The sequence below is a fragment of the Theileria equi genome, chromosome 3 (assembly GCF_000342415.1).
Source record: "Theileria equi strain WA chromosome 3, complete sequence".
Taxonomy (NCBI): domain Eukaryota; phylum Apicomplexa; class Aconoidasida; order Piroplasmida; family Theileriidae; genus Theileria; species Theileria equi.
Window position 1 is genome coordinate 1,810,549 of NC_021367.1, and position 27,460 is coordinate 1,838,008.

General features: G+C 39.5%; 15 protein-coding genes across 15 annotated transcripts; 3 read left to right on the plus strand and 12 right to left on the minus strand.

The window, feature by feature from the left end:
- Positions 1–211: 211 nt before the first annotated feature.
- On the minus strand, positions 212–497 carry BEWA_008970 (hypothetical protein; the record flags this gene model as incomplete). The annotated part of the gene is made up of 2 exons (XM_004831094.1): positions 212–342; positions 377–497. The coding sequence occupies 2 exons, from the start codon at positions 495–497 to the stop codon at positions 212–214; spliced, it is 252 nt and encodes an 83-aa protein (XP_004831151.1).
- Positions 498–1,529: 1,032 nt separating this feature from the next.
- Positions 1,530–3,027, minus strand: BEWA_008980 (hypothetical protein; the record flags this gene model as incomplete). The annotated part of the gene is made up of 5 exons (XM_004831095.1): positions 1,530–2,120; positions 2,155–2,248; positions 2,283–2,454; positions 2,487–2,810; positions 2,860–3,027. 5 exons carry the CDS (start codon positions 3,025–3,027, stop codon positions 1,532–1,534), a joined length of 1,347 nt encoding a protein of 448 aa, XP_004831152.1. The 3' UTR covers positions 1,530–1,531.
- A 204-nt stretch (positions 3,028–3,231) lies between these two features.
- Positions 3,232–3,818, minus strand: BEWA_008990 (hypothetical protein; the record flags this gene model as incomplete). Its single annotated transcript, XM_004831096.1, has 2 exons — positions 3,232–3,430; positions 3,709–3,818. The coding sequence occupies 2 exons, from the start codon at positions 3,816–3,818 to the stop codon at positions 3,232–3,234; spliced, it is 309 nt and encodes a 102-aa protein (XP_004831153.1).
- A 152-nt stretch (positions 3,819–3,970) lies between these two features.
- On the plus strand, positions 3,971–5,070 carry BEWA_009000 (hypothetical protein; the record flags this gene model as incomplete). The annotated part of the gene is made up of 3 exons (XM_004831097.1): positions 3,971–4,297; positions 4,366–4,541; positions 4,575–5,070. Exons 1-3 carry the CDS (start codon positions 4,130–4,132, stop codon positions 5,068–5,070), a joined length of 840 nt encoding a protein of 279 aa, XP_004831154.1. The 5' UTR covers positions 3,971–4,129.
- A 234-nt stretch (positions 5,071–5,304) lies between these two features.
- Positions 5,305–7,446, minus strand: BEWA_009010 (serine esterase family member protein; the record flags this gene model as incomplete). The annotated part of the gene is made up of 6 exons (XM_004831098.1): positions 5,305–5,628; positions 5,670–5,905; positions 5,940–6,059; positions 6,095–6,318; positions 6,353–6,555; positions 6,589–7,446. 6 exons carry the CDS (start codon positions 7,444–7,446, stop codon positions 5,305–5,307), a joined length of 1,965 nt encoding a protein of 654 aa, XP_004831155.1.
- A 3,414-nt stretch (positions 7,447–10,860) lies between these two features.
- On the minus strand, positions 10,861–11,490 carry BEWA_009020 (hypothetical protein; the record flags this gene model as incomplete). The annotated part of the gene is made up of 1 exon (XM_004831099.1): positions 10,861–11,490. One exon carries the CDS (start codon positions 11,488–11,490, stop codon positions 10,861–10,863), a length of 630 nt encoding a protein of 209 aa, XP_004831156.1.
- Positions 11,491–12,061: 571 nt separating this feature from the next.
- On the plus strand, positions 12,062–13,147 carry BEWA_009030 (hypothetical protein; the record flags this gene model as incomplete). The annotated part of the gene is made up of 1 exon (XM_004831100.1): positions 12,062–13,147. One exon carries the CDS (start codon positions 12,062–12,064, stop codon positions 13,145–13,147), a length of 1,086 nt encoding a protein of 361 aa, XP_004831157.1.
- Positions 13,148–13,165: 18 nt separating this feature from the next.
- On the minus strand, positions 13,166–14,241 carry BEWA_009040 (signal peptide-containing protein; the record flags this gene model as incomplete). The annotated part of the gene is made up of 1 exon (XM_004831101.1): positions 13,166–14,241. The coding sequence occupies one exon, from the start codon at positions 14,239–14,241 to the stop codon at positions 13,369–13,371; it is 873 nt and encodes a 290-aa protein (XP_004831158.1). The 3' UTR covers positions 13,166–13,368.
- Positions 14,242–14,841: 600 nt separating this feature from the next.
- Positions 14,842–16,638, minus strand: BEWA_009050 (hypothetical protein; the record flags this gene model as incomplete). Its single annotated transcript, XM_004831102.1, has 1 exon — positions 14,842–16,638. One exon carries the CDS (start codon positions 16,636–16,638, stop codon positions 14,842–14,844), a length of 1,797 nt encoding a protein of 598 aa, XP_004831159.1.
- A 118-nt stretch (positions 16,639–16,756) lies between these two features.
- Positions 16,757–17,554, minus strand: BEWA_009060 (hypothetical protein; the record flags this gene model as incomplete). Its single annotated transcript, XM_004831103.1, has 1 exon — positions 16,757–17,554. One exon carries the CDS (start codon positions 17,552–17,554, stop codon positions 16,757–16,759), a length of 798 nt encoding a protein of 265 aa, XP_004831160.1.
- Positions 17,555–18,971: 1,417 nt separating this feature from the next.
- BEWA_009070 (hypothetical protein) lies at positions 18,972–20,330 on the minus strand (the record flags this gene model as incomplete). Its single annotated transcript, XM_004831104.1, has 1 exon — positions 18,972–20,330. The coding sequence occupies one exon, from the start codon at positions 20,328–20,330 to the stop codon at positions 18,972–18,974; it is 1,359 nt and encodes a 452-aa protein (XP_004831161.1).
- A 252-nt stretch (positions 20,331–20,582) lies between these two features.
- On the minus strand, positions 20,583–21,152 carry BEWA_009080 (hypothetical protein; the record flags this gene model as incomplete). The annotated part of the gene is made up of 1 exon (XM_004831105.1): positions 20,583–21,152. One exon carries the CDS (start codon positions 21,150–21,152, stop codon positions 20,583–20,585), a length of 570 nt encoding a protein of 189 aa, XP_004831162.1.
- Positions 21,153–21,266: 114 nt separating this feature from the next.
- Positions 21,267–21,487, minus strand: BEWA_009090 (hypothetical protein; the record flags this gene model as incomplete). The annotated part of the gene is made up of 2 exons (XM_004831106.1): positions 21,267–21,374; positions 21,407–21,487. The coding sequence occupies 2 exons, from the start codon at positions 21,485–21,487 to the stop codon at positions 21,267–21,269; spliced, it is 189 nt and encodes a 62-aa protein (XP_004831163.1).
- Positions 21,488–21,928: 441 nt separating this feature from the next.
- Positions 21,929–22,822, minus strand: BEWA_009100 (protein phosphatase 2C domain-containing protein; the record flags this gene model as incomplete). The annotated part of the gene is made up of 5 exons (XM_004831107.1): positions 21,929–22,032; positions 22,067–22,226; positions 22,266–22,394; positions 22,455–22,562; positions 22,595–22,822. The coding sequence occupies 5 exons, from the start codon at positions 22,820–22,822 to the stop codon at positions 21,929–21,931; spliced, it is 729 nt and encodes a 242-aa protein (XP_004831164.1).
- Positions 22,823–23,744: 922 nt separating this feature from the next.
- BEWA_009110 (RecF/RecN/SMC N terminal domain-containing protein) lies at positions 23,745–27,216 on the plus strand (the record flags this gene model as incomplete). The annotated part of the gene is made up of 1 exon (XM_004831108.1): positions 23,745–27,216. One exon carries the CDS (start codon positions 23,745–23,747, stop codon positions 27,201–27,203), a length of 3,459 nt encoding a protein of 1,152 aa, XP_004831165.1. The 3' UTR covers positions 27,204–27,216.
- Between the last annotated feature and the right edge of the window lie 244 nt (positions 27,217–27,460).

Consider the following 27,460-nt stretch of genomic DNA (forward strand, 5'->3'; position numbering starts at 1 on the left):
TAGCTGTACCACAGCGTAATGCGATTCCGGACTGCGTAGTGGAATGAATTGTACTGCATATAGTTACATGGGAGACCTACCTGATAGTCTAATTGAGCGACTGGGTTGTCCATCTTTTGTAACTGCCTGGTCTAAGGCTGCCAGGTTTGTACCAATTGTCATGCACCTCGTAACATTGCGCCTAAAACATGCCAGAATTCACGCTAATGACCTACCCGTCGACATTGTTCTCATGTGACCGTTTGCTAATCTCTATTCTACACCAATTGGCTGCGTAAATGGTAAGGAAGAATCCAATGGCGCCAACTATGGTAGGGATGATCTCTACCACTTTACTGTCACCTAAAGCGTTGTGAATAAAGATAGAGAGACAAACTTTCAGATGCTGTGATTACGGTGATGAATAGAGATGTTATGTAGAGGACAATTAGGATTAGAGTTATAATCCCCTTGGTGACTGGTTTGTTTGTGATCTTGTAAAGAGACTCCCTAGACATGTTTGATGCTACAAATACAAGAGCAAGTCACACATGTGCCCTGGAATTCTACTTGTAGCGCCTAACTAGCCAGAAGTGCGCCTCCTTACAAATGCAACCGCGAAAACATGAATAAACGAAGGAAAATTCCACTCACGCCCAAATTCATCTACAAGTTGGTTATTCCCTCTAGAGAGGCCAAAAAGGCGTCGGATGGTCTGGATACGAGTGATGTGTGTCTATGCAAAACTGTGCGACGAGACTTTGGACACTGCCAAAAGCTACAGACGCTATATCGAGTCTTTACTGACCGAATGGCAAATGGTTAACCGGTGAATGTGTGCGACGGAGAAAACAAGTATAGAGCTCCCTCCAGGCAGACGTAGTCCCAGCCCGGAGTAAACACGCGCCGACGCATGGCCTCTAGAGTCGTTTATCGAAATCCATCTGTAGGAATGACCCAAAGAATGGCCGCACAAGACAATCGTGTGGTACCACGTTGGTCAAATGGCGTAATGTAGCCACCGCTGTATAATATGTTCTTTCTATCAAAAACTCTACACTTTTCTGCAAAGCCAAAGCCATGGGAGAAATCGTATGTCAAGTTCACAAAATGCCTCTGCAGCGTGTATGCTATGTGTGATTATCTATAGGTGCTTGGCTCTTCCTCAGAATTGGCGCGCATAAACCACTCGCAAGGGTAAAGAACCATTCTGAGAGGCCAGCAGTTTTAGTTCATGTTACTCCATTCGCTCGTGCGGATAACCCAGACAGCCATTCTTTACACTGCCGTTACACTCATTTTATAGGCTTCGCCGGTACAACAGAAAGCAACAGTGGAATCTAATTAGATGGCTAACCAAGACCACCTTTGAAAATCTCAAGTTCAGCAAGGGATGGAAAACCAAAAGCTTCATCAATCCACCAAAGAGTACTGAAAAACCACAATACACTCAAAAGTACTGCGACATGGAACAACTACATAAACAAGATAGAGAATATAGACAATCGCAACGAAAAACAAATGTTTAAATCGTACCAAAAACTTGTATTCTCTAGGAATTATGTCCGCATTTGAGCGGTATACTCATCAAATCATGTGCGAGTATTGCGTTATATCTCGCATCTCCAAGCTCCTGGTATCGTTGACTAAAGTGCGTCAAAATGAGGGTCTTCACGCTGCACTTTTTCGCAATTTCCAGAGCCTCCAAAAACGTGGAATGATTGCTCTTTACAGCATTGTCAAAGTCACACTCCGTAAATGTTGCCTCATGTATGAGAAAATCAACACCTTGCGCATATCTAATGAGGTTTTCGCAAGGTCTAGTGTCTCCAGAGTATACAACTTTTCCAATCTCTGGATGCGATACTTTTACTCCAAAGGAGTCTTCAATGTGTATAACGTTGAACATGTCTACCAAAAACCCATTTACTGAAACTTGAGAATTGCCAGTGTAGACGAAATCGTAGTTAATATCCATTATGCGTTCTTTGTACTGTGTTAGGAATTTATAAACAGTTTTGGGAGCAATGACAGTTGTCACAGAGTCATCCATTGCATCCCTCCTGTAATGTTCCTGCATAGCCAATAGGCTATAAAGTCCCAAGTGATGATCTGCATGGGAATGCGATATGAAAATTGTCCTGAATAGAAGTTTATGTGAGCAAATTATCCAACCTTATAGAAATGAGCTTTGAAACAAAATCCTTGTGATCCGAGCTACTCCTTAGCAACTGCAAAATTGTTCCTTCCCCCGCATCAAATAGGAATGCTGAAAGAATGAAATATCGTAGCATGAAACTCACAATTGTTCTTCATATGTAATAATATAGCAGAAACATTTCTGTAAACTGATGGGTAAGAACACCCTGTTCCGAGAAATATGAATCTGTATTCGTCTGTAGATTCCCAGGTGCAAGGTAATGAATCCTTGCTCTTTTTTACGTTTTCGATATCAGAATATTTTATCATATCATCCTAAACTGCTATATCTCCTTTTATATACAAACCTCAAAAGTTTCTCTAAGAACCTCGGTGGTATCAATACTGCTATTTATAGGATGCATATAGAACTTTGTTAGTGGTGGATATGAGTGCCCCTTTAAATTCCTGTCAGGATAAAATCCTCTGCATTCTATGGGTTTTGGGAAAGCATGAGGAAAGGTTTCATTATATGCATAGTTTCTACATGCCGACGGATATAGAGGAATATAGCTTCTATTGCCATAGGTCTGATCACACAAAACATGCTTTAAATTTTCAGGAACATTGCCAGGATCAGCAAGATAAAAGATATAGTAAATGTTCTCAATATCCAGTTTGGCTCGTTCCAGCTGTAAAGTTATTATTTCATGCATAAAACAATGAATTAAAAATACTAACATAAAGTGAAACTTCTTCAGCCTTGCAGTCTGTAATTAAAACCCTTGTACCCTCTAAACCCTCTCCACAAACTTGACTTGAGTGTACCATTTGTCCATTTGGAAGTTGTACCGAATGTCCTTTTTTCAACCTTCCAAATTCTGGGCCCTTTGGTACACCCAGTTCCATAGCCAAATCAGGGTTGAAGGTCCCAGGAATATCATCCCACTTTGCAATGTATGCGATATTCCCCTTATGTGGTATTCCATAAACGGTTATTCCATGCGATTTTACAAGTTCAGAATAATCCTCAACATCATACACTGTCGTAGTTATTTTCCTAAATGCAGAATATGGTCGGTACAACAAAAACGCACAAATTGCGAAATCTACTTACAATTCCAGAAACGTTCCTAGCAGTGCATAGACAACTTTCCTTGTATTAGGAGGCCCAAAAATTGTAACATGTTCCACATTACAACCATCTAGAGACAGTATCAAGCTCGGCAGCCCGCAAAACGTCAAGGTATTTAGACTGGTTAGAAAAATGTATCGTATCTTCCCGAGCCCTAATTTGTTACACAGGCGGAATCTGTATATTTTGAATGCATATGAGCAGGTAAAGGTCGCGCATTGTAGATGTATGGACAAAGTGAAAAAATGATACGGACTTGTAGTCATGAAACTTCTTACATTTAGCACTCCATAGGGGAGTTTACAGGTATAGCAGAATGTGTATACTCTAAACAACCACAATTCCTATGTATAGATGCCAAAATGCCTAGATTAAGCTCTGAAATGAGCGGTAACAACAAGAAGAATGCGCAAACATAGGGAATATGACCACAAAAATAGCACAAATTGGCATACCTCTGGCTGTTTTCGCCAACATTAAAGATAAAGATGCAGCCGTTTGTGAATATTTGAAGCGAAGGAGGAACCAGTTCATTGTGCCATCCTATAGGCTGAACGTAACTCATATTTGGCGTCTATTGAACATATGGCATTGAAAATCTGTGCTTTCTACATTATAAATCGAATAAAAGTGGTTACTACTACATAAATGTTAGGATTCCAACCTACACATGCCACACCCACCGAGTGTCCCTCACTCACCATAAAATGGACATTTGGCCCACCTCCAGTGAAAATTCTCAGGGTAGAAATTTCCACGAGTGAACTGTACAGTCTGGGCTCTGCAGCTAAACGGACCTCTGACTATTTTGGGTTTGTCTGTCTGCGATTGTCAATTCTCCCCTTTTCTTCGGATAAGCAAATATATCCCGTAGAAATGGCACACCTCGAAGAGTTTGCAGACAAAATCTCAAAACTTGTCAAGGACGAATGGTATAGCATCAAACCGGTCAATTCCAAGGAATGGGAACAAGAATTTGAAGAGAACGTAGAAAACATACTACATGGCCAAAACACACCGAGATTCTACACCTGCAGGAATGAGGTAAGGTCCCATCGTAGGAAACCTTGTCACTCTATACGAGATGTTTGCCAATAACACAACCTTTATAGATTACACACCTTGACAAGTCAAAGTTGAGTGAAATTACACCCCAAGAAAAGTTCAAAACGTGCTACGAAATCCATAACATGATGGAAGGACTCTGGCTCGAAGGTAAAAAGAGAATCAAAGCCATTGACCAGGAAGGTTCACTAAATCTGAAAGATGTTGTAGAATATGGGATGAGGTACGTCTGTCAAAAATACATCAATATATACAGGCTCCGCTCTACAACGTACTCACCTCCAGAAAATATCAACACAGCAGATCCTACACACCACTATGATATTTTTCCACAATATCACTTTCTCGGAGTTCCAAATATGGATCAAATGCATGCGTCTAAGCTATTTAGCCTAAACACCCTCGCAGTGCAAGCTAAACCCCCAATAATTACGTTTGAACGAATTTCAGAAAAGACACAAAAAATGCTATTGACCTGTGAAACAAAAGGGGCCGTTATACACTTTCAAACTTTGAGAGAAAATCCAAATATAAGATGTCCACAAACCGGAAGACCGATGGTTTACACCACCGAACCTGTCGTTTATGACGAAACCAGGAACTATCAGTTCAAAACAAATTGTAATCCATTCACCGTAAGAGCATGGTCTGTAGCTGAAGGATTGAAGGATTCTAGAGTAGTCGAAATTGTATATGGAGGAGGAAAGGAAGAAGTAAAGGAAGATCATTTTGGACTAATGTTGGACAGATGATCAATATTTCTGCTTCACTGAAGACTCCCACCTTTAAATCCACACATTGAGATATATATCGCATATTATCATTGTCTCTAGGCAACTTTTAATAAAACGTAAATCAGAATACATGCTAAACTATAATCATATACCCTTTCTATAAAGTCTATTTAATACTGCATTTTATGTCAGTGACTAATTGTTTTAAAAGAGTCGAGGTCATATTCGACAGCCACTAAATCATATAAAACTCTAAAAGGTGTCGTAGAGTATACCCAAAAGTATCCTATTCACAATTCTCTCATCCATAATATTGGAATGTGCGTAGTAACCTCTACCGGCAATTTTACGAAGATGCTTGTTAGCCTCGTGTAGGTATTTTTTAGCATATTTGTACGATACTTTTATCCTCTTCAAGTTATTTAAATCTACATTTTCCAAAATATTAGCTTCCATTTCACAAGCCACTACTTCATTTGGTTTCAATTCACTAGCATTTATTAAAGCGGAATACGCATAGGCCTTTTTGTCATTCTTTACTCCAATCAACACAATCTTTTTAAAATTGGATATACACTAAATACACGTATGAATATAGAAAAAAGATAATGATATACCTTGTAATGACTGAGTTTGTATAATAAGCTATCCCTGTATTCTTTAGAATGTGAAGTGCCCTTCATGAGCATTTCATTCAGACATTTTGCCTTTTTTATTGATGCATATAAGGACATGCATGTGGGAAAAAGTTCCTGCCTATGTCCAACAGGATAGCCTATGTGAGGAGTGGAAATCGTTATGAAGGCGTGAAGTTTGTCAAGGTATGGAGCCATGTATTTTAGCGCACTTCTCACTGAAAACAATGAGTAATATCATTACAAACAAACCAAGTATCCCTCCCAAGGAGTGTGTTACAAAGGATATCTTTTTGATAGAGGAAGAATCTTGTGATCTAAGGTTATCCTCAATCTCCTGTGACAAACGTTCCGCCAATATCTCTATAGGTTCTAGAAAAGAATCAGGTTATCAAAAAGAAACTTACGATTATAGTCATTTTTAATGCACAAGGGTACAATGCATTTAGTTCCCCTGAATATTGTCAATATATTGTTTCTGAATCCTCTGACAGTAATTGGATTGCCTCCGTAGCCATGTACCAATATTATAATATGACCAGAATAATCATTTTCCACATATTTGCTGGAGGGATCTATTTGCAAAGATCCTGGAGAATCTATAACATACGGAAATGTATCCGCGATGAAGCTGCAGAAATATCTTATCTGGATAAAAAACTTACAAATGATGTTCATCTGTTAGGTTTAGAGGTTTCAATAGTGATAGCGCTTTATCTGAGTCAGCTTGGCTGAGAAGTTCCTTGAAGAGCAAGCCTCTCTTGTACCAATAGTCCTTACCATATAAATCAAAGGCTGGTAATGTCCTTTGAAAATTCAAGAATTGCTCCCACAATAATATCAAAAATGTGCGGATATTCGCCAAATTCTGTAAATTTGTTTTTTATGAAAATAAAATTACATTACGCAGGGCCCCGAGTGCTTTATCCACTAAATCCTCTTCAGCAGAGTCATCGATTAAAATATCCTTCATCATAAATTTGACACTTTTGCACGCCGGTATGTGAAGATGGTTGTCATATGAAGATACTATCCCTAGATTTTCTGCTACGCTTTCCATGAGTCTGCATATTTCTGCATCTAGATTTTGAAATGAAAATGTAACACTTCCTATCTCCTCAGATGATACCACAGAAAGACCATCTGCAATTTCTATAACTCCTGGTTTATCAAATAGGAATAAATCTTCGATATCTAGACCAGTGGATGGAGCTTTAATAGAATGTGAAACATCCTTTCGATCCCTGTTCAGAATCATCTTGGAGATTTTATGACAGTTTTCCGCCAAAATTTTGGCATATAAAAAGTATACCAAGCGTATTCCAGCACAGTTTTTAGCAGGAGAATCAAGTGAGACTGAGGTAGTCTTATTAAAATCACAGGGGGAAGACTCTCCATTTGAATCGACAAGGTCAGACTTCTGCTTGGAGTAGTGTTCCAAAAGGGAATATACAAATTCTGAAACGGGTAGTGAGAATATCTTTGGCAATCCATTTCCTTTATTTTCCTTGCACGTTTTGTCTACCTTGTTAAAGTCATAGCCATTAAACCACGTATGGACATTCTTGTTGTTGCAAGATTTGAGCATTTTGTTCCAATACATATAATCTTCAGGCTCATCAATGCTGTCATAGGTGAGAGTCTTAAAATCAAATCCAAGTATATATGCATGCACAACTGTATCCAGCTGTATTTGCATATACCACTTGTCAAATATAACTTGAACGTATTCACTCACTCCTGAATGTTTTGTGGACATTATGAAAAACTCACCATTGATGATATTTCCTACACGAACAATTACAGAGTTTGTAAGTGTCTTGTCATAGGTCACCGTATTGTTTGTTGTGCCTACAAATGGGAATGACTAGATAGCAACAAACAAACCCAAGCCGAATTTACAAGACGTTGGGAGTAACTTAAACTCTACAAACAGACAAAATTCCTCCATGTATGACGGGAGTGCAGGAAGATCAATTCTAAACTGCACGATCCTGTCAATATCAATCTATACATTGTTGTCTACATTCTTCACAAACTCACAGTCGTATCATGAGCGTCCAAATCGTACGTATTTGTCATGTAAAAGTGGTGAAACCTTGACATGTGTTCGTAGCAAACGTCTCCCGAGAAGTAATGCTGGTTAACAGTTTCCTTACCACCCTTGTAACAGTAGGGAACGGCCGGAAGAGTCTAAAGATTTTACTGCATGAACAATCATTCAACAAACCTTGTCCATACACCTGGTAGTCACAGTCACCAAGAGTCTATACTGTCCAACGTATCGAAGTTCAACGCACTTTAGGCGGCTGAGGTGGATCGCCACTTCCACCTGACTGGTCAGGGTCATTTTCTGTAACTAATCAACTTTTACTTCCAACATTAGAGAGTGGGACACAAAACTCAATTCGCTTCTATTGTGCCATCAAGCTGTCCAGAGTAATGGCTTTGTGCCAGCAGAGGAACAAGCGACGAGCTGCTCTGCTCACAAATCTCAAAATTCCGCGCTACAACTGTGTACCGCAGAATTTTCTCACAAAATGTGTGAATTTTCCCGTGTAAATTAACCCAAAGCACCCCGTGCATCGCAAGCAGCTCCAGTAGACACAACGGTAGTGCATACACGCAGAATGTGTAGATGCATAAGAAAAATGAAATCAACCGGACCCTCTAAAGGTAATTTTGTGGCAATTAGCTGGCAGAACAATTATGTATGACGGTAAAGGGAGATACGGAGGCTTTTACAATCTGCAAACCGATGTGTAGAAACAAATGGACATATGGAATGAATAAATGGGCTTTATCATGGTTTTAATGTCTATATGACCAGGATTTGTGGCTGCAAGGATGATGAAATCAAATCTCTGGATATGCTCAGCAAAGAATCTACGGGACTAGTGCCAACTGGAAATATTGTTGGATAAACATTTGTGTCAAGAGTAAGGATATAATGGCTAGGCTAATATCACGAAAAGCCGTGTGAAGCTATTGTCTGGGTCGCTAACAAGTTCCTAAAGGGAGACCAATACTAGTACCTCCTCTGGTAACCTTCAAGGTACTGTCCGATATTTCTTTCACTTAGGGACATTCCACCAACTGTATGATTTGTTGTTGTTGTTTGTCTGCTTTTAACGGTACTGTACTGCTGTATATGCAATTTTCCCTACCAAGTAGCTCATTAAAGCTAGTTTTACTCTCCTTGTATCCCATCCCTGAGTGTATATCGAGCCGTTTTATCTCAAATATCAATTTTGATAGCAAGTGGGTTTTATGTTTCTCATCATCAGACCGATAATCTGCGGATATATTATGACATACCTTTTCAAGTATGGGTGAGTTGAATGGTATGCACTTCTCTCCGTCCCATGCAGATTAAAATCTTTATGACCATGGCCACACTTTGGTGTGTATCCTTTTCATTATTAGAAGTCATGTTTATGGTAATAAAACCATTTTTTCCCGTGCACGCAGTACCAGGGTTGTTGGAAGAATATAAAAACGGATGACCACAATAAGGGCCACTTTCACGGGGAAAATTTAGTACCGTAACATTTTAAAACGCTTATTTGGCATGTAAAGTTCTCTTTTATACTCTGAAAGATCTAAGGGTGCGTTGGACCACCATCTTCCCATTTAGTAGAGCTTAAATCAGATCTCTTGTAGTAACTTCTGTTATTATCTGAGCCTAGTCCAATTATAAAAGGAAATAAATTTCCAACATATTTTAACCAATATACAACACGTATTTTTCTATGGTATTGAAATACAATGATCCAGTCTGAGGTTTTCTATTGATGAACGGAATCAAGGTACTAAGTCCACCAAGAATTACTTGGCCTTAAATAGTCGTATAACTCGTATCCTTCAAGTGGTTTCTTTTTGATAATTTTCCAGTATTTTAGGATTATCTTCTCTCTTTAGAGTTATCACTTGTCAATGTTTTTCGTTAGTCTTTTCTCCAGTGTCCAGAGAAATCTCCACAGTAACATCCAAAACATTTACTTTATTTCCACAGTTTTAAAGTTATCCTCTCAAATTTACAGTCCTATTTATGCTTATGAAATTGCCCTTTAAATAAACGAATTTTCAATTGCAAATTTATCTAATGCACAAATCACACTGTGCAATGGCCCTCTTAGCACGATAAAATACCGAGATGAACGAGTGTCTCAACAAATTTACAAGACTTTTATGCAGGAGAGATATGCTCTGAACTGAAACATATTATTCACAGAATATATGACCCCATGCAGAATGAATAAGAATAGGTCATTGTGGTGATGTATCAGATGTTTGTGAACTGTTATCTCTTTATTTTGCAAGAAAGTTAACGATAAAAACCTGAAAAAATGTGTATCCTTTATAAAATGTTCAGAAGTGCAATCCAAAGGATCATTTAGATTATGATAAATCTTTTATAAACCAAATAGATGCTTAAATTAGAGCCTTTTCTTCCCACATTTCCAGAAATTTCTAGCTTAAGGAACGACTATTCCCAAATCATCTATCATTGTAACTGTGAATAGCACGAATAAATGGAATACTATAGCTAATTGGATGAGGTTGGCACTATCTTACCACAGAACATGATGTGCTATTTCCAGAATTCATCTTTATCCAAGATCTCACTGGGGTACAAAATACGATTGGTGCATGCACTTGTTGTTACAGAACCGATTTCAAAAAGCATTGGTACTGTTTATGCAAAGCACTGTGTAGAATATTTGTTTACCTACCTAAATTGGTTTATATCTTTACTGCTATAATTTGTCTGTCTAATTCACTCTATGGAAACCATCAACTAGTTATGTTAGGCCTTGCGCAAGCACTATAGACTGTACAGAGCGAATAAAAGATATATATGCAAATAAGGTTTTATTGAAATTTAAACGCAGAAATAAGGCCTTTTGACGATATAAAAGCTATAAAGTGAAGGGTCTGCATTGTGTCTTATGATCGTTATTCTACTAGCTCGTGATTAACAGCTTTATAGTTTCCTAAAACCGACTATTTATTGACAATTATCTATGCTATACACAGAAATGATATTTTCTAAAATGAGTAAACACCAGTTACCTTGTGTCGGGTATTTGTATCACAAATACAGAAATTACGGCCAAAGTATTTTTTTGGTTAGGAAGGACACATGCACACCAAATTCGAAGTATAGCCTCTAACTGCAAATTTTTGATATCCTCTTAATTGAACGAGACCATATGCTCTTTTTTTGAGGACTCTCTGGGAGTATAACCTCTTCGACTTTACTTTCAAAATCTTCAAGTTTTAACTTCTCCAACTTCCCATCGGAAAATTCTGGGTCTTCTGGATTTAGTGAAATATTAAAAACGTCCAAGATCTTTTGAAAATCTTCAGCAGTACAGGTGCATTCTTTCCACAAGTATATCGCCCATTCATCATCTGCTTCCCTTACGAAAAAGACTGAAAAGCAGTGTGGTATATGCATATTCAAAATTCTTGATACGTTTACCTTTACAATGAGTTTTGAGCAATCTTTTCGTGGGACTAGGACAAAAACAGACCATACACCTTCGAGGTTTGTTGGTAGTTTTTGCTCTACTCCATTGTAAAGAAATCTGCGTACTTTGTAGGAACATGACTGTATTAACAACGTTATATGATGTTGATACACTTTATATCCTGGAATATAATCGTTTGAGTACATGAATACCGGTATTTCATCAGGATTTTCAGGGATAAGATAATGTTCTTCTTGGCCTAAGTCCACAGTGAATACATTTTGCGATTCAAAAAAGTCACCACTTAACAACTTTGAATAACTCATTTTTTAAGAATAAATACGGAATTATTTAACACGAATGTACACAGTTCTGTGCTCTGAAAAGGAGAGAATATAAATTGATAATGTGTAAGGAGTAGTCTACTAACTGAGGGTATAAACAATTGTGAAGATTAAAGTAAGATACTTCGTAATTACCCATTATAAAATAGTTTAAAGCATCATCTACCAATGAAATGCTCTTTATTTGGCCACTGACATCTGCATGCAATTTTTACTCCCGAGGTCTAGTAGACATATATATCTTCAATAAACCCCTTTGCAGCAATATCAGACGTCATTTTTCAATAAAAACAACATATATAAACAATAAAATCATACTGTGGAGCAGGAATCTGGACTACCCTGAGATGTGCCAATAATCTACCTATTTGTCGACGGGGCACGGATGGGGATTTGTGCAAATTTGTTGCACAAACCTTTCAGTCACTTTAAATTAATTGAAAAAACACGTTTCACATCAGCTCCCACTGTAATTTGTTTTTTAACTATATCAAAGTTTAATTTGCGTATTTTGTATTAAAGTTTTTAAAATTTAATATTTGGCCACAATAACATGAATGAACATCGTTCAAAGAATAAAGGCTCAAAGCCAAAGAAATCAAAAAAACCGCGTCATAAGATGGAAAAGGTTGTTTTTAATGATGAGGTAGAAGTTATACATGTGGAAGATTCGTATTCTGATGGCATAGAGTTTGAGGATCCAAACATTCCACAGGAAGATGTTGTTTCTGTGGATAGTTCTGATGAGAATCCAGTAGAACAAGCTCAAGAGTTGGAGGAAAAAGCTGACAATCACGAGAAAGTTACCGATGTTATTGAGGAATCTGTAATTACAACTGAAGATATTCAAGAAGGAGCTGTCACTGAGTCATGCAGTAACAATGCTCACAGAACCGCAAATGCGATTGAACCTGGAATGACCCACAATGAGATTTTGCAAATGACACGCTTAAATGCTCAAAAGTTGTTGAAAGGGGTCATGGATAATGATAATTATCATAGAAGAAGGACGGAACATATCAATAACATTGAGCTATCTTTAAATGCACATAAAAGAAAATTGGAACGTACAAGAGATAAATATCATTTACCACTCTTTAGGCATTTTACACCGGCCAAAGTTGCATTGGAAAAGAGAGAAACAGGAGCAATAAAAAACTTTCCATTTATTTTCTCTAAAACAGTTCAGGAACACTTACTGTTTGCAGAAAGAACTAAGGAAAAATTTGAGAGTATGTTTGAAAAGGTTAGCACTAACAAGGTCCAGGTTTCCAAGGAAACAGACAATCTTGGTATGAACTCAATGATTACCAAACCCAAAAAGGAGAGTACTGTGACACCAGAGAACGCAGGACAAGAGCATGAAAAAGTTTATGATTGTTCGTGGAGTGAGCCAAGCATAAAGACGTCATCAGATTCTGATTGGGATAAGGTTACAAACATTTCTTCCGGTAGATCATTCACTAGGATTGATAGTAGTCGTTCCCTATCCTCAAGATCTTTGCCATCAGTTGTACCAGAGTCTACTAGTATATTCTCCAGGGTTTATGAGAATTTCAGAACCTTTTGCCGGAATTTTTGTGTGCAGGACAATACTTTACAAGACACACTTTCCTATTATATACACTGTTATGCATAATAAATACTCTTGATCATAGATTTTACATTTAGTTATTGTATGACCAGGTATAAACCTTTTATGAAAAATAATCAGATTGTCAGTTTTCGGTTATAGCTTAAATACTTTAGCCCGTATTCCCACATCTTGTATATTCTCTCCTAGAGGAATAAGTAATCGTATGTTATCCCCATGAGGTAGAGAGAGTAAAAATAGCCCATACAATGGACATTTACACTATTTTATACTACTTGATAATTTAACTTTACAAATTCAGTTATCATGTCCTTAAATTTATTAGAGAACTTGTCTAAATCAATAGGTTTCCATTCTCCGTCCTCCTTCTCGAGGAAATACGAGTGATCTTGGTCACCGTTGTTTGTTACCACGAGAAGAAGTGGTTGCCCACTTCTGCCAGTATACATATCACAGTGCATTAGTCGTTCAATCCCACAACTTTCCCATATCACTTGCTCCCCATGTATCACCTTATCCGCATTCTGTCCGAGCTTTGGAAAGTAGAGATAACTTGGTACTCCCAATAGTTCTACTTCTATTACTTTACATTCATCAGTGTCCTTTTTATCGTCTAAATCCAGGATAAAATCAGATGAAGAATCCTGAATATTTCTCATGGAGCAAATTTTTTCGTGGTAATTTCCTTCAAAAAGCTTCCACTTACCCTCACCAGGTCCAAGGACTTTCCCAAGTAGAGTTCCAGAAGCGCTTGTTACAATGTATGCTAGTCCAGGATTTTTGTCCTTATCCATATAGATCTGAATGAACTCTATGATTTCACCAGGCTTAGTAGCAAAAATCGTCTCTTTTTCAAAGAACACCTTGTTCGCAATCTTATTTTGTACAACCACAAGTCTGGTTGGGATAGAATCCAAGTGAAAGTCAAAATGTCTACAGAGCCTTCCGTCAGGATTGTCAATATAAATACTGTCTAAATTGGAAACACTTCCAGATTGTTCGGCTTCCTGAACATTTTGATTGGCCTGAGCACTGCTTGCGGATAGATCCTCTTTTGTATCTCCGGCCTGATTATCAGGGCCTTTACAACTACACAATCTGACAAGCAACAGCATGTACAAAACTGTAGACGACTTCATATTCCTTATTTTATTATCAGACTCCAGTTTAACTTATGGTTTGCCAAAATTTTATGGACAACTTTTCTATAGACCCCATTGAATTTTGAAATTCCAATGCATATTAGGTCAAACAAGGTATTGTGTAACAAAGAAACGGAAACGGTGACTGTAAAAATTGTGCCTTCAAAGGTAATACCAGAGATATGACCACAATTCTACTTTAAAAATACCTTCATGGCATTGTTATTCAGGGGACAGTTAGAAGATAGTTACTGTATAGGTGCTCTCCCCTTGCCAACTTTCCAGACTAGAGTTACCATCGAAAATTGAGACAATTACATTTTGCATGCAGAGCATGATGCACATTTAGAACACCTGAATCTCTTGGGTTACTTTCTCTTTGATTTTTTTTCCAAGACTAGTCAGATCTTACACGTCCATTAATCGCAGTTTTATCATAGCCACCAAAGGACTTGAAAATGAAATTTCCAATAAGGCAAGTTGTATACAGCAGCCATAATGACCAATTTACCCTCACCGCCTGTAAACAGCATTTAAAAACTCAAATCAAGACTATGCTAAATATGCACCAGAGATAGAAAGCCATCTAGTATAACACTAAAGGGAGTGTGGAAATCCATTAACCATATCTGTCATTTCTTTAACTTTGGTTGAATCTCCATTCAGATTCTTGTACACATCCACCAAAAGTAGATACAATTTCTGTAAAATTAGGCGTTTGACTGGGTCGGGAAGAAGAGAAACATTATGTAGCACCTCAAAGCTTTCCAAACTTTCAGAGTATATAATGGAAGATATGCGATTTGATACACTTTCATCACTACATGTGTATTCCTGATTGTTTTTTGTTATGTTCAACTCGTTTAAAATAGCCTCAGATGCTATTGTGTATTCCTCTTGTATTTGCGCATCAAGCCTTTCCTTTATAGCATTTTTAAACTGCTGTGGTACTATACTAGACTGAAGGGGCTTGAAAATTTGGTAGGTTGTGCTAAGAGTTGTGCAAAGCGTAAGCGCGTTTATTTTTTCCAAAATGCTGTGCAAGTCTCTAGACTCTGTAAATTCAAGTTGAATATCAATTAGTTTGTGCAAGAATAGAGACATGACAGGTGCGCCAGTCTCTGGACCACCCATTTCCTTTTGTATATTTTCTACCAGTACATGGAAATTTTTTCTCCAGTCGTTGCATGTTTCATCTAGGAATGCCAAGATTGGATTGCGGGATTTTTCGCTGCTTGCATCTTCTTCCTTTAGCACAGACTCTAGTTTATCTCTATAAAAATGGCATATCTGAATGTTCCTAAATAGCTCAAGTGCTCCTTCGAACGTTTCTGGAATTTGCTGATCCAGCTTTGATTCCAGAGTACCAAGGAGTTGCTGGGATATTGCATTTATAAGAATTACCGGGTCCTCACTTTCCAATTTTGCATTTTTGTATAGGGCAGTTACAGAGCTCTTTATCATTGTTAGAATAAGTTGAAGATTCATGAAAATATCGTACATATCCTTCCCTGCATATATTAGCAGATTGTTAAATCTCCTTTGCGATAAATGGGTTAGCAGGTCCTTGATATTGTCCATAAAAATCCCAAAGTATTTTTGGCGTGTACGTAGCACACTGAGGATGCGTACGGCCGAGGCATGCACGCCCCCTTGTTCAGTGCCACTACTCACAGAGTCGCTGTTGCGAGTAGCATCCATCTCGAACAGTGACTCAACGCTAGAATTATTGCAAATGATAAATGGCTGAATTATCGAGTCCTCAGTGTTGTAGAGCCGATAAGTTTCCTTCTGTAGCCACAAAAGCGATAGTTCGCAGATCCTATCTAGACTGGTTTCTATGCGTTCTGAAACTTCCTTTACCAAATCTGAGGTATCTAACGATTGAATAGAGTTTAAAGAGTCACAGAATTGCTTTGACTCCACCATTTTCTCTGCAGACTCCAAAAGAGACTCCAGCTGTGTGTCATCCCCTGTGTCGATGGAGGTTATTTTTGGGTCAAGACGATCGACCAGGCGGTTTACTGAATTAAGTTTCTTTTCACACCCTTTAATTTCTTCCTCCAGTTGTCTTAGATGAGCAATTTGTGTAGAAATCGCCACACGTTGGAGTTTTTCACGAGACTCTGAGATTCTGGCCTTTAAAGCCTCCAATTTACAGAGTACATCTTCCATAGCAGCTACTGAAGGTTTTGATAGCCTCAGAACTCGATTTATCCTATCCAAATTTGTCTTTAAGCGCAACACACGGACATCCGGGAGTATGACATTACTGTAGAGCTCCGGAAAGTGGACTTCGAGGGTTGGATCCAACAGAGACTCTCCTTGTTGTAGTATTTTTGAAATTTCCGGAGCTTTGCTCCGGAGAGCATCGATACTTGGGCCGGCACACATTAATTAGACTGACTAGTACGTACGTACATTAGAAATTGTACAAGTTGATTGCCCTAGATATAGGAATTTTAGCCATTAAAGTTTAATGATAGACGTTTGTCCACAAACCAGACGAGATTTATTCACAGGGAGGGTATGGAGTTGGCAAGAGTTTCCTTCTTGGAATCTGGTATGGGTCGCCCATGATGAAGGTATGTCCCTGTTTTATGAGGGCGTCAAAGCACCTCTTTTTACACTCAAATTCGAAGAACTCGCATTCCTTACATCTTCCCTTTGGATACTGGAGTGGGAAACTGCCATGCCATCTGAGTTCCACAGGTCCAGCTCCTGTAAATTCGTAACCCTTTCCAGCAATTACATAGGGTCTGTCGTGATGTTCGCGAGTCTCCCATATAACCTGGACAATGCAAAGGAGGACCAAGAAGCAGAGTACCCATTCCATAACGAGTCCCATCTTCCTCTCATTTTCTGTAAGATAAGTCATGTAGCTGCGGGTGAGCGGACGTGACCTAAGCAGATGCATCTTCCTGCTGTTGAACTTTGTTAATGCTCCAGTGATATCCAGATAACGATAGATTTTTCCCAGGGGTGTTTCTCGATGCACTGTCTCTACGATATTTGGGTTGTCAAAGATTCTGCATGACTTGTATCCGGGCGCGTATTCCGTTGGAAGTGACCTCCCATCGACAGTTTCAAGTGCCTTTGCTGTTTTTTCGTAGAGAGAGCCCTGGTTTTGCACGAGAGTGCTAAACTTCCTCATCTTGTTGTCATAGAAGAGGCTATTCTGTATAAATCTGGTCTGCAGCTGTGTTCTGTGTGAGAACAGCTGGTCAACTAGTTGTTCCCTCTGATGCCTACTCAGGATATGCATCACTGGGTAGTAATTAAAACGTATGCGGTACATATAGTTCATCATTGTAGAATACTAGAGATACAATACGATATAAGAAGTTTGAGAGCGTCCTTTATGTTGATTAAATAGACAAAGTCAAGAAAATAGTACCGTACACATTTTAAAAGTGGCACTGAAGGAGAAGCTTTCACTTGGTCCATCCCCATTCAAGGGCGGAGACGAATGGACGATCAGATGATCTCGGAGCGGTCCGTACAGATGATTCACATCTAAAATGCGAGCATCTGTGCCATTTGAGGATGATAAAAAATATGGAGCAAATCTCGCGAGAGGAGAAAATTCCTCGGTGATTGAGTCTACACGAGACAGACGGATGACCAGAGTCAACAAGAGGGGATTTTGGTTAACGCCACCTAGTTGAGTTATTGATGCTGTGGAGGCCAGAGGAAATGTATAGATGAGAAATTACAGGAAAATTGCACATTTACATTTTGGACATCACCACTCTCTGACTCTCAATCGAGAGTATTTTGTAGGTTATGGACTGCACTGGTCGGGACAGAGCGAGGTCTAGCATAGCCAAGGGAGTCTATACATCTCGTGGAATGTGCTCTATGCTGTTACTTAGTGAGCTAGTTGAAGGAGAATTAATGGTTATCTACTTGTGCTAAGTGAGGGAACTGCTAGAGCGGTACATTAGGCTAGGAGCGATTCGGTTGGAGATTAGCACCCTTTACGCTATAGTAATTCTCGTTGGTGAGTAAATTATCTTAAGCGCATTTATAAGAGTACTCCGTTCAGCATCTACACTCCTACAGCTTTGTCCCCTTTATAAACATATCAGGACCTTTACAGTAATAAACAGGATCCCGCTTTATAACTATGATTACAGCGGGTGAATGAGCCATTCCGCATTGCAGTCTGGATGTCAAGTTGGTAGTTCCATGAATAAATTGTCTTCCATTAGCGCTGCCATTTTAGACGGCGTTGTCTCCAAATCACACTTCCACACGCCTGTTCCGCAGCTTACCGTCAGAGAGTGTCTACTGTCTGGTGGTTATATAGTACCATTCAAGAAATAATAAAAAAACTACATTACGTATCAACAAACTATTCATCTGGGGGCAAGTCACAAGTAACTAAAATAAACAAATGATCATCCTTATGAGTCAAAGTAGTCCTCATATCAAAAGTCAATAGTTTAGGAAGACTGGTATAAAGACCACGACAACCACATTTACACCAATATCCCCAAGAACTCCAAAACCCATAACGTGAAGTAGGCCAACTGTCTCTATCAGACAACTGACAAACAGCATGAGCATAACTCTTTAGCATTGGAGATCCCCTCAGTATGAGTCCTCGCAGTCCAGTAGGATTCCCAGACTCTCCACTAGACTTTTACCCATGGACGAATGTTCAGGGATGAGTGAGTAGTCTAGTAGCCCATTAAACATGACAGATCCCTAGTAGGCATCCACTAAAATTCCTCGTCCGCATAGACGATAAGTAAAGCTTCTGATTTACCCAAAACTTTGCATCTAACATTAGTGGTAAAGGATGATTTGACACTCTTACATGCCACATACGCTCCATTACCTGCCCAGTAAGAGATGGACCTCCAGAAGCCAAAATTCCTAGTAGGCCACTTACTCCGATCATGTTCATATTTAGAGTAGGTCTTCAGGTAACCATCTCCAGTAAAGGCCAAGATGATCATTAAACCTTGGGATGTGAACGTATTCAAGGATGAAATAATACCTTCGCTGCACTGATCTACTTGCTTACCAGAACCGGCATAAGACACAGCCTTTAATCCTTCCTCACAAAATTTTAAGGTCACAGTAATCACTCCAACCTTTAAACCGCTGCTCTTTATAGAGGCAGCTAGTCTACTATCTGGATAATGAAGTGTGCACAAACACAAGACCATAGCAGTAATATGTGGAAGTGCTAGACTCCAAGCAGCATGCCACCATTTATGTCCACTAGTATTCCATGGGCGATCTGGACCAATGCTACAAGCGCATAGGATGACAATTAAAATACCAGGTACTGCACTAACAAATAAAACCACCAGGTCAATAGTATATCCAGTGCCAACATCTGTTAATTTATAAGGTGCAATAGCAGGATAAAAGGCATAGATACCACCCATACCCACCATTCCCATTAAAATTGGAGATACACCAGCCAAACCAATATATTGACCAGGATTACTACTATTATCAATAGGACCAGTAGCAACAGCAATCCATACAATAGCGGAAGCTGCAGATATAATTATTGCAATGACGAGTTGCCAGAATATAATCCTGTAACTAATGTTTGACCACTGATACCTCTCAGCAAGTTTAGCAAAGACATAGTAGTAGATGCAAACTTGGATACCAGAGAGAGGAATTCCTACATTGAAAAAGGAAGCATTTGCACTTCCAACATTCATCACAGCTGCCACATTCAGTCCATAGATAAATGAGACGAATACAATGGTCCAGTAGTAAAAGGTGAGATTACCCAACGAGCCTCCAGAAGTGAATGCGTAGAGAAGTAGGATGAATGAACAGCATAGTGTAGCATTAGTAAATATGGCAAACCACTTGGAAGATTTGTTAAACCATTCGCCTGTCCACGAAAGAATATTTATAATAACGATCCCAGTAAACGTTGCAAGTTCCATAGGATTATGGACCATGTTAATGAACGAACTGACATGTTGTTGAGGAATTTTAAATCTATCCATTGCAAACTTTGCTCCAGTTAAAGCCACACGGAGAGACTGCAAAAGAGTCAGACCTGCCATGAACATGGCACCTTTCTGAAGTCCATCCTTTGACATCCTTTGTCATCTTGTAATCTTACCTGTCGTTCACACCATTATATACTACATTATCCTTGGTCATAAATTAAAGAGACCCTCTCCACTCTATACACGGGACTTTAATGCTCCAGTATTATTCACCATTCAAGATGCATGTTTCAAGTAGCTCACATCCTCAAGGTTTCACAGACGGAATGTAGAGTTGCTGGAATTAGTAGGTGATGTTATGAGAATGCAATAATGAGGAAGAATCAATGTATAAATGGACATTTAATCGACTAAATCCATTACATCAACCACTCTTGTGGTCTCATTTGATTCAATCATCTCATTAATAGACTTTTTCAATGCTTCCTTGATGAGACCCTTGAGTCCATTTGCTCCGATAAATTTTGTTGCAACAACTTCGGCATTGTCTGTCTTGTTAAATTTACATTCCTTGTAGACATTTTCGTCAACTTGTACCCTGAGTGTGTACTCGGATTGATCATACACGAACCAGGCCTGACCATTAAACTTTTGATCTTCCACAGTACAATGTGCAGTGACATGATACTTTTTCTGTGGTTCAAGGTCCTTGAGCAAAACCTTGTCTCTTGTATAAACGGTCGAAGCGTTTTCAACAACTCCACCTTTTGACTCTATTATAATCACCTTGTATTCAACGTCAGCTGGAATCGCAAAAGAAATGCATACCAACGCAGTAAAATTTGGCTCCACCTTTATACGAACTTGGAGGGGTTTTGCAGCCTCTTGTTTTGCCAGTGCCTCCTTATAGAGTCTATAGCTCTTTTTGAGTCTGGCATTCTCCGTCAAAAGGTCATGGTTAACTTTTTGCATCTTATGGAGTTTTAGCAAACTCTCTGCATGCTGTATTTGCACATTTCAAACTCACCATTCCTAATTTTTGCAAGCTGTCGATTTTCGCGACGCAACACGTCAAGTGATACAGTTTCAAGATTCATGTGCATAAACAATTCTTTCCCTCAGGGAGTTCAGTAAAGAGTTTGCTTCGTTTTCTATGCTTTTTTGTCTCTCTTGTGTACTGTTTTCAGCCCTAACCTGCGAGACTTGTCTAAAAATAGACAACAAACCTTATCAAAGAACGTATCTGAGTGTTTGAAGTGAGACTTTAGTGCGTTTTCAATGTCCCTTGGACCGAATTGTCTGGACATAGATGTTAAGCTGATTATGAACGGTGCATCCAAATATGCAGGTAGCACATGTGTAACACAAATGTAAACCAACGGAACAGAATAGTTGATATCCACCGGAATGGGCTCAGTAGCTTGCCAGTTGTCCTAAATAGAGAAAACGTGAACCATGGACACAAATTTACACGAAACACGACAAAACAAGCACACACCTGAAAATCGAGGGGATATAAAGGCAAAGTACTAGGAGTAAACCTTGCAGACTCGCGCAGACCAAATGTGTGCACTAAACGGACGTTAATTCCCGATGAAACAAAGAGTAGAAGCAAATTTTCCAAAATAGGAAAACATAGGCGCATATTAATCACAAAGTAACAGAACGTCGTCCACTACACACTGGTGGATTCTTCAGTGGTGTCTAGTGGCGAAATAAATAACGGGTACTAGAGACGTTAAAGCATTTTAATCTAGGAATATTGCCAAAACTGTGATATTGTCAGAGTTCCTGGCTCTGGACTTTTGATCGGCGATCACAGACTCGATCAAATACTGCGTTGGATTCTCACCTATATGCTCGTGCACAATTGGCCTGTAACCTACCCATGTCTCTCGCATAGAACAGCGTGCTGAATGCCTCGTGACTATCCTTCACGTCCCACAAACCATCCGACGCCAAAATCAGACATTTGTGATGAGCCTTGCGCTCAAATATAAAGATTTCTGGAACGTTGCTCAGCCCATACATCTTCAGGTCCTTTCCCTATGCGCATGTGTGAGACAAAGAGGTAGAAGAACTTACGCCAAAGGCCCGAGAATACTGCAGCTGCATGGGTTGGTCGCCCCTAGCCTTTCTGGCCGCGAAGTCACCGCCCCTTATAAAGGGATTATTGGAGTGGTTGCAAAGAAATTCTACTGTTCCACCGGAGGCCTAAATAATCATGTCTTCGTTCCGCATGCATAGAGAAGGTGTAATGGAGAGGCAACGAACCAAAATACGTTGTCGTTCTTCTGGATTATTTGGCTTGTGGTCAACAGTCAGAAACTTTGCTACCATTTTACCCCGGTTGCTGTAGCATATCGACGCCCTGCTATCTCCCTAGACAATTCTATTGCTGCCAATCAACTTACCAAGTGGGAAATAACAATATAATTACCTACAAACAGGGCAGTAACGCTAGTAGACGAGGCATAGTCATTCGAGAGCTTGGCACATTGCTCAATGAGTTCTTCATCGGCGCTTTTGTACATTTTAAAAATCGCTTTACTAGCTAATTTAGGGATGTTTTCTCCACCTTTTTCGAGTTCTTGCAACAAGTCTTGCCTGTTTATGGTCTTGCATATAGCATTGATGATCATGTACAAACCATTCTTTGGAAGACGTCAAGTGTCTGACAATAGAATTTTGGATGGTCGACGACGCGAAATCCCCTAAGAGCAGATAGACAACGAGCAACTTCGCAACTAACCGACTGTCCCGTCAAATACTCCAAAGAAGGAGATGTTTTGGCCATTTTTGCCTAATGACGGGACTACAATGTATCGATCCTCTTGGGTTCTTCTGCTACCTAAGGCCCACACATTTGTCTATTCCGGCGCTTACCGATGTCGGAATGCACAGAAATCGAGAATCCACTAAACCTTTCCAGTCTCACCGGTTCTTTTATCTCTGAAATGTGAGGATTTTGGACGATTTCTCCATCTGGAAGGACCATAGTGTGTTAAACTGCGTTTGAGATATACAACTGTTATACATACGTTTCGAAGTCGACAAGCGAAAGAACATAAACAAAAATTCCGACGCTAGTGGGGAATTGAGTCTTTTCCAAGGAAAAGGAACGATTTATGGACCAAAGGGAGTTCACCACCCCATCCATATCACGCTCCCTTTGGGATTTCTGCCAAGACAGTGAGTATATGCCGGCGTAAGCACAAATATAACAACAAAACCCACCATTATCCCTCGTGACTCAACAGGGGCTCCCAAGCGATAGGTGTGTTTGGGATAGTAAGAGGTAACTGTCTCCGACTATGGAAGGAGGCAAAGCCCCGTAAACGACACGTGAAAAGAGGAGATATACTGGCACAACCAATAGCTCTATGGTCCAGTACAAGTTGCAGTGTGTGGAACAGGTCGAGGTATATGGATAGTCTCAGCATCCCATTAAGTGCCTCTAGACCGATCGGTTGACGTAGCAAAGATAATCACTCCAAGAGGATCTCTGGAAAAGGTCCAAACTCTCAGAGGATATCATAACCGTTTGTTCATCAACACATTGCAATGCATATCGAGTCCATCATTCTTGATGGGTTCAAGAGTTACTCAACCCGAACGGTGATTGGCCCTCTGGATCCTCATTTTAACGCAGTTACGGGTCTCAATGGAAGTGGAAAGTCCAATGTACTCGACAGCCTCTGCTTCGTATTTGGCATTTCCGATTTGACATGCGTTCGTGCAAGTAAACTCGATGAACTCATTTACAAGCAAGGGCAAGCAGGAATCACAAAGGCAACTGTAACGGTTGTCTTTGACAACTCTGGACCCATGAGCCCATTGCCAGAACCATATCGCAAAATGTCTCAAGTAACCGTCACAAGGCAAATCGCAATTGGAGGAAGAAACAGACACTTTATCAATAGTCACCCGGCAACTCCGAAAGCTGTTGCAGATTTCTTCCAGGCAGCTAGAATGAATGTAAACAATGCACGTTTCTTGATTATGCAAGGGCGTGTTACCAAAGTTGTCAACATGAAACCAAAGGAATTGCTGACCCTTATAGAAGAAGCCTCCGGAACTAGACTGTATGAAGCCAAGAGAGCATCGGCAGTCAAACTTATGACACGCAAGGAACAAAAGCTGGAAGAAATTCGTAGAGTACTTACAGAAGATATTTCTCCATGTATGGAGAAACTAAAGAACGATTGCAATGATTATCTGCAGTGGGTTGGCATGAAAGAGGAAGAAACCAGATTACAATCCTTTAAAGTCGCATATACATACTGGAAAGCAAAGGAAGAATATAAAAACGGTATCCGGAAGCAGGAAGAAATGAGAGAGGAAAAACAAGATGTAGAGGATGCACTACAGACAATTGAAGAGGAATGTATGCAGTGCAAAGAAAATATGAAAAGGATGGAAAAGGAAGCATCTACGGATGAGACGCTTTCGGTACAAACCATTTATGATGAATTGAAGAAGGAGGTTGGACGCCTGGAAAGTAAGGGAAGGATAATAGAAAAAGACATGGAAGAAATTATACAGGCCAAGGAAATGATTAACCGAGAGATGCATGAAGCTGAAAAGAAACTGGAAGAGAAGAAAAAGGCGTCTTCAACAGAAGCGTCTACGCTCGAGCAGTTGCAAATCACAATAGCAGAACAAAAGGAAGAATTGCAAACTCTGGAAGGTTCAATGGGAACATCAAATGCCAAAACTCAGCAGACTCAACTAAAGGAGCTCAAAACACAACTATCAAAACTGGAAGCCGAAGAGAATACAGCACTGGAGATTATGAAACATATGAAGGAAGAAATGAAGGGTGCTGATAAACTAAAGGAAGAACTGCAAAAGACATTTATAAGTAAAGCAGAAGATGTTGAAAAGAAAATTGAACAGGTTACCAACAAATTCAACGAATTACAGAGAAAGCAAGCAGAATTACCACCTATGCAATCAATGAAAAAGGAGCTCCACGATTTTACAGAAATGTGTGAAGAGTTTGATTCAAAAATACACAGGCTGGAAGCAGATTTGGCGAGACAACGTATACCATATAAGAGTGGACCAGGAATCTATGGACAAGTTTTTGACATACTTGGCATCAAGGATCCAGAATATTCAGTACCATTGCATATACTAACAGGGCACAAACTTAGTTATATAGTTGTTGATAACAAAGATACTGCGGCTAGGGTATTTAAGGAAAATGGGTTTGCTAATGGGAAAAGGAGAGTAACTATTCTACCTCTTGCAGAAGCAGTAGAGGGACGCGTTGTTACTCGGGATGATATCTCTCATTGCAAGCGTATCATAGGTGGAGCAGATGGTCAAATTTCCTACTACGAAGATGTCTTGACCTTTGAGCCAAAGTTCAACAAGCTGGCTAGGTACATTGCTGGCGGAGCCATTTTTTGTCGCACAAGTGAATTGGCAAGGAAGATCGCTTATGAATGCGGTTTTCCAACGGCAACTGTAGAGGGTGACAGATTTGATGTAAAAGGATCAATGAGCGGCGGATCTACGACCAATATGAAAATGACGCTTTTGGCGTCAACAGAGATTGAAAAGACAAAACAAGGAAAAGAAGATTGCAGAAAAAGAATAGCTGAGATACGCAGTAAAATAGACGAATTAGAATCACTGACTCAAACACAATTAGCCCTTCAACGGGATTTGGAAATGCACAAGGTGACATTACAAGGCCTTGAATCTCGTATGCAGAGTTCACCCGCATATGTTGCACTTAACAAAATCCAAGACATGCAAAAAAAACAGGCTGAAATGGAAGAAGAACTTAAGGGAAAACGGGAATTAATAAAATCTATTCATATGAAAATTGAATCCCTGCAAAAAACACAAGAAAAAGAGGAAGCCAGAGAGAGAATTAAAGAGTTGAAAAAAAGCATACGCACGGCCACTATGCAACTTGACGCTATGCAAGAGAGTATGTTGAGTGTTAAAATCGAGTTTGACAATTTGGAACACCAAATTGAGGCTCTAAATACAGAGTTCCAGACGAAGGAAACAGAGTTGCAGGCTTTGCAGACTGATGTTGGAACACTACAAACAGAACTATCTTCAAAAAAGACACAACTCCAAAGTGTAGAGTCTGAATTACAAGAAAAAATGGAAGAAATACATGCTAGACAATCTGAATTACAAGAAAAAGCTCAGGAGTTGCAGAAGAAACAAACACAAGTGCAGGAGAAAAAAAAGAGACTAAAGGAATTAGATTACACCCTTGATGAAATCGCAAAGGAAGTTGATGAATCGCAAGTTGTAATAAGTAAACTAAAGCGGGAGAACCCATGGATCGTAGCCGAAGAAGAGCGTTTTAATGTGGACCCTGTCTATAATTTTACGGATGTACGCTTAGAGGCAGTGCAAAAGAGGATGGATGAACTTCACACTGCAAAATCTACTCTCATGGTGAATGATAAAGCTGAACAAATGTATGAGCGGGTTGCAGGAGAATATGCAGATCTCCAAACAAAGATGGAAAAGGTGGAACGGGATAGAGGAAAAATTAAGGATGTAATCGCAGAATTAGATGTAAAGAAGTTACAAAGTGTAGAGAGCATCTTTGCACGCATAAACGAATACTTTGGTTCCATATTCAATATTCTAAGTGGAGCTGAGGCCAAGCTTGTTCCAGTTGAAGGAGATATAACAAATGGAATAACAATGCATGTTGGCTTTAATGGAAGGTGGAAAAGTACCCTGTCGGAATTATCCGGTGGACAGAGATCATTACTGGCCCTTTCTCTTATTCTTGCCATGCTTAAAGTTCGCCCGGCACCAGTCTACATTCTTGATGAGATTGATGCCGCGCTGGATCTCAGTCACACCCAGAATATAGGAAAAATGATAAAGACACAGTTTCCAAATTCACAATTCATTATAGTCAGTCTAAAGGAGGGAATGTTTTCCAATGCCAATGTTATTTTCAGAACAAAGTTTATAGACGGTGCATCCACAATCACTCGACAAAGTGGAACAAAGAGATCAAAACCAGAATAAATTGTTTAATTTCCTTGTATCTGTTGTGGTTTTGTTAATCTTAAAAGTGTATGTGTTAGATTTTTGGCTGGCCACGGTGAATACACAATAACACGATCGTTGCCTTGTTCTCTACCGATTTATCCCTCGCTAGTTCCTATGGTTTCGTAAGGGGTCTCCATCATGATGCCCATGTTGCTTTTGCTGATGACTTATTCCACATCGCCGACGGTCCTGTTGAGGGTGTCCCTCACCGATTACTCAGTAGAATCTCATGG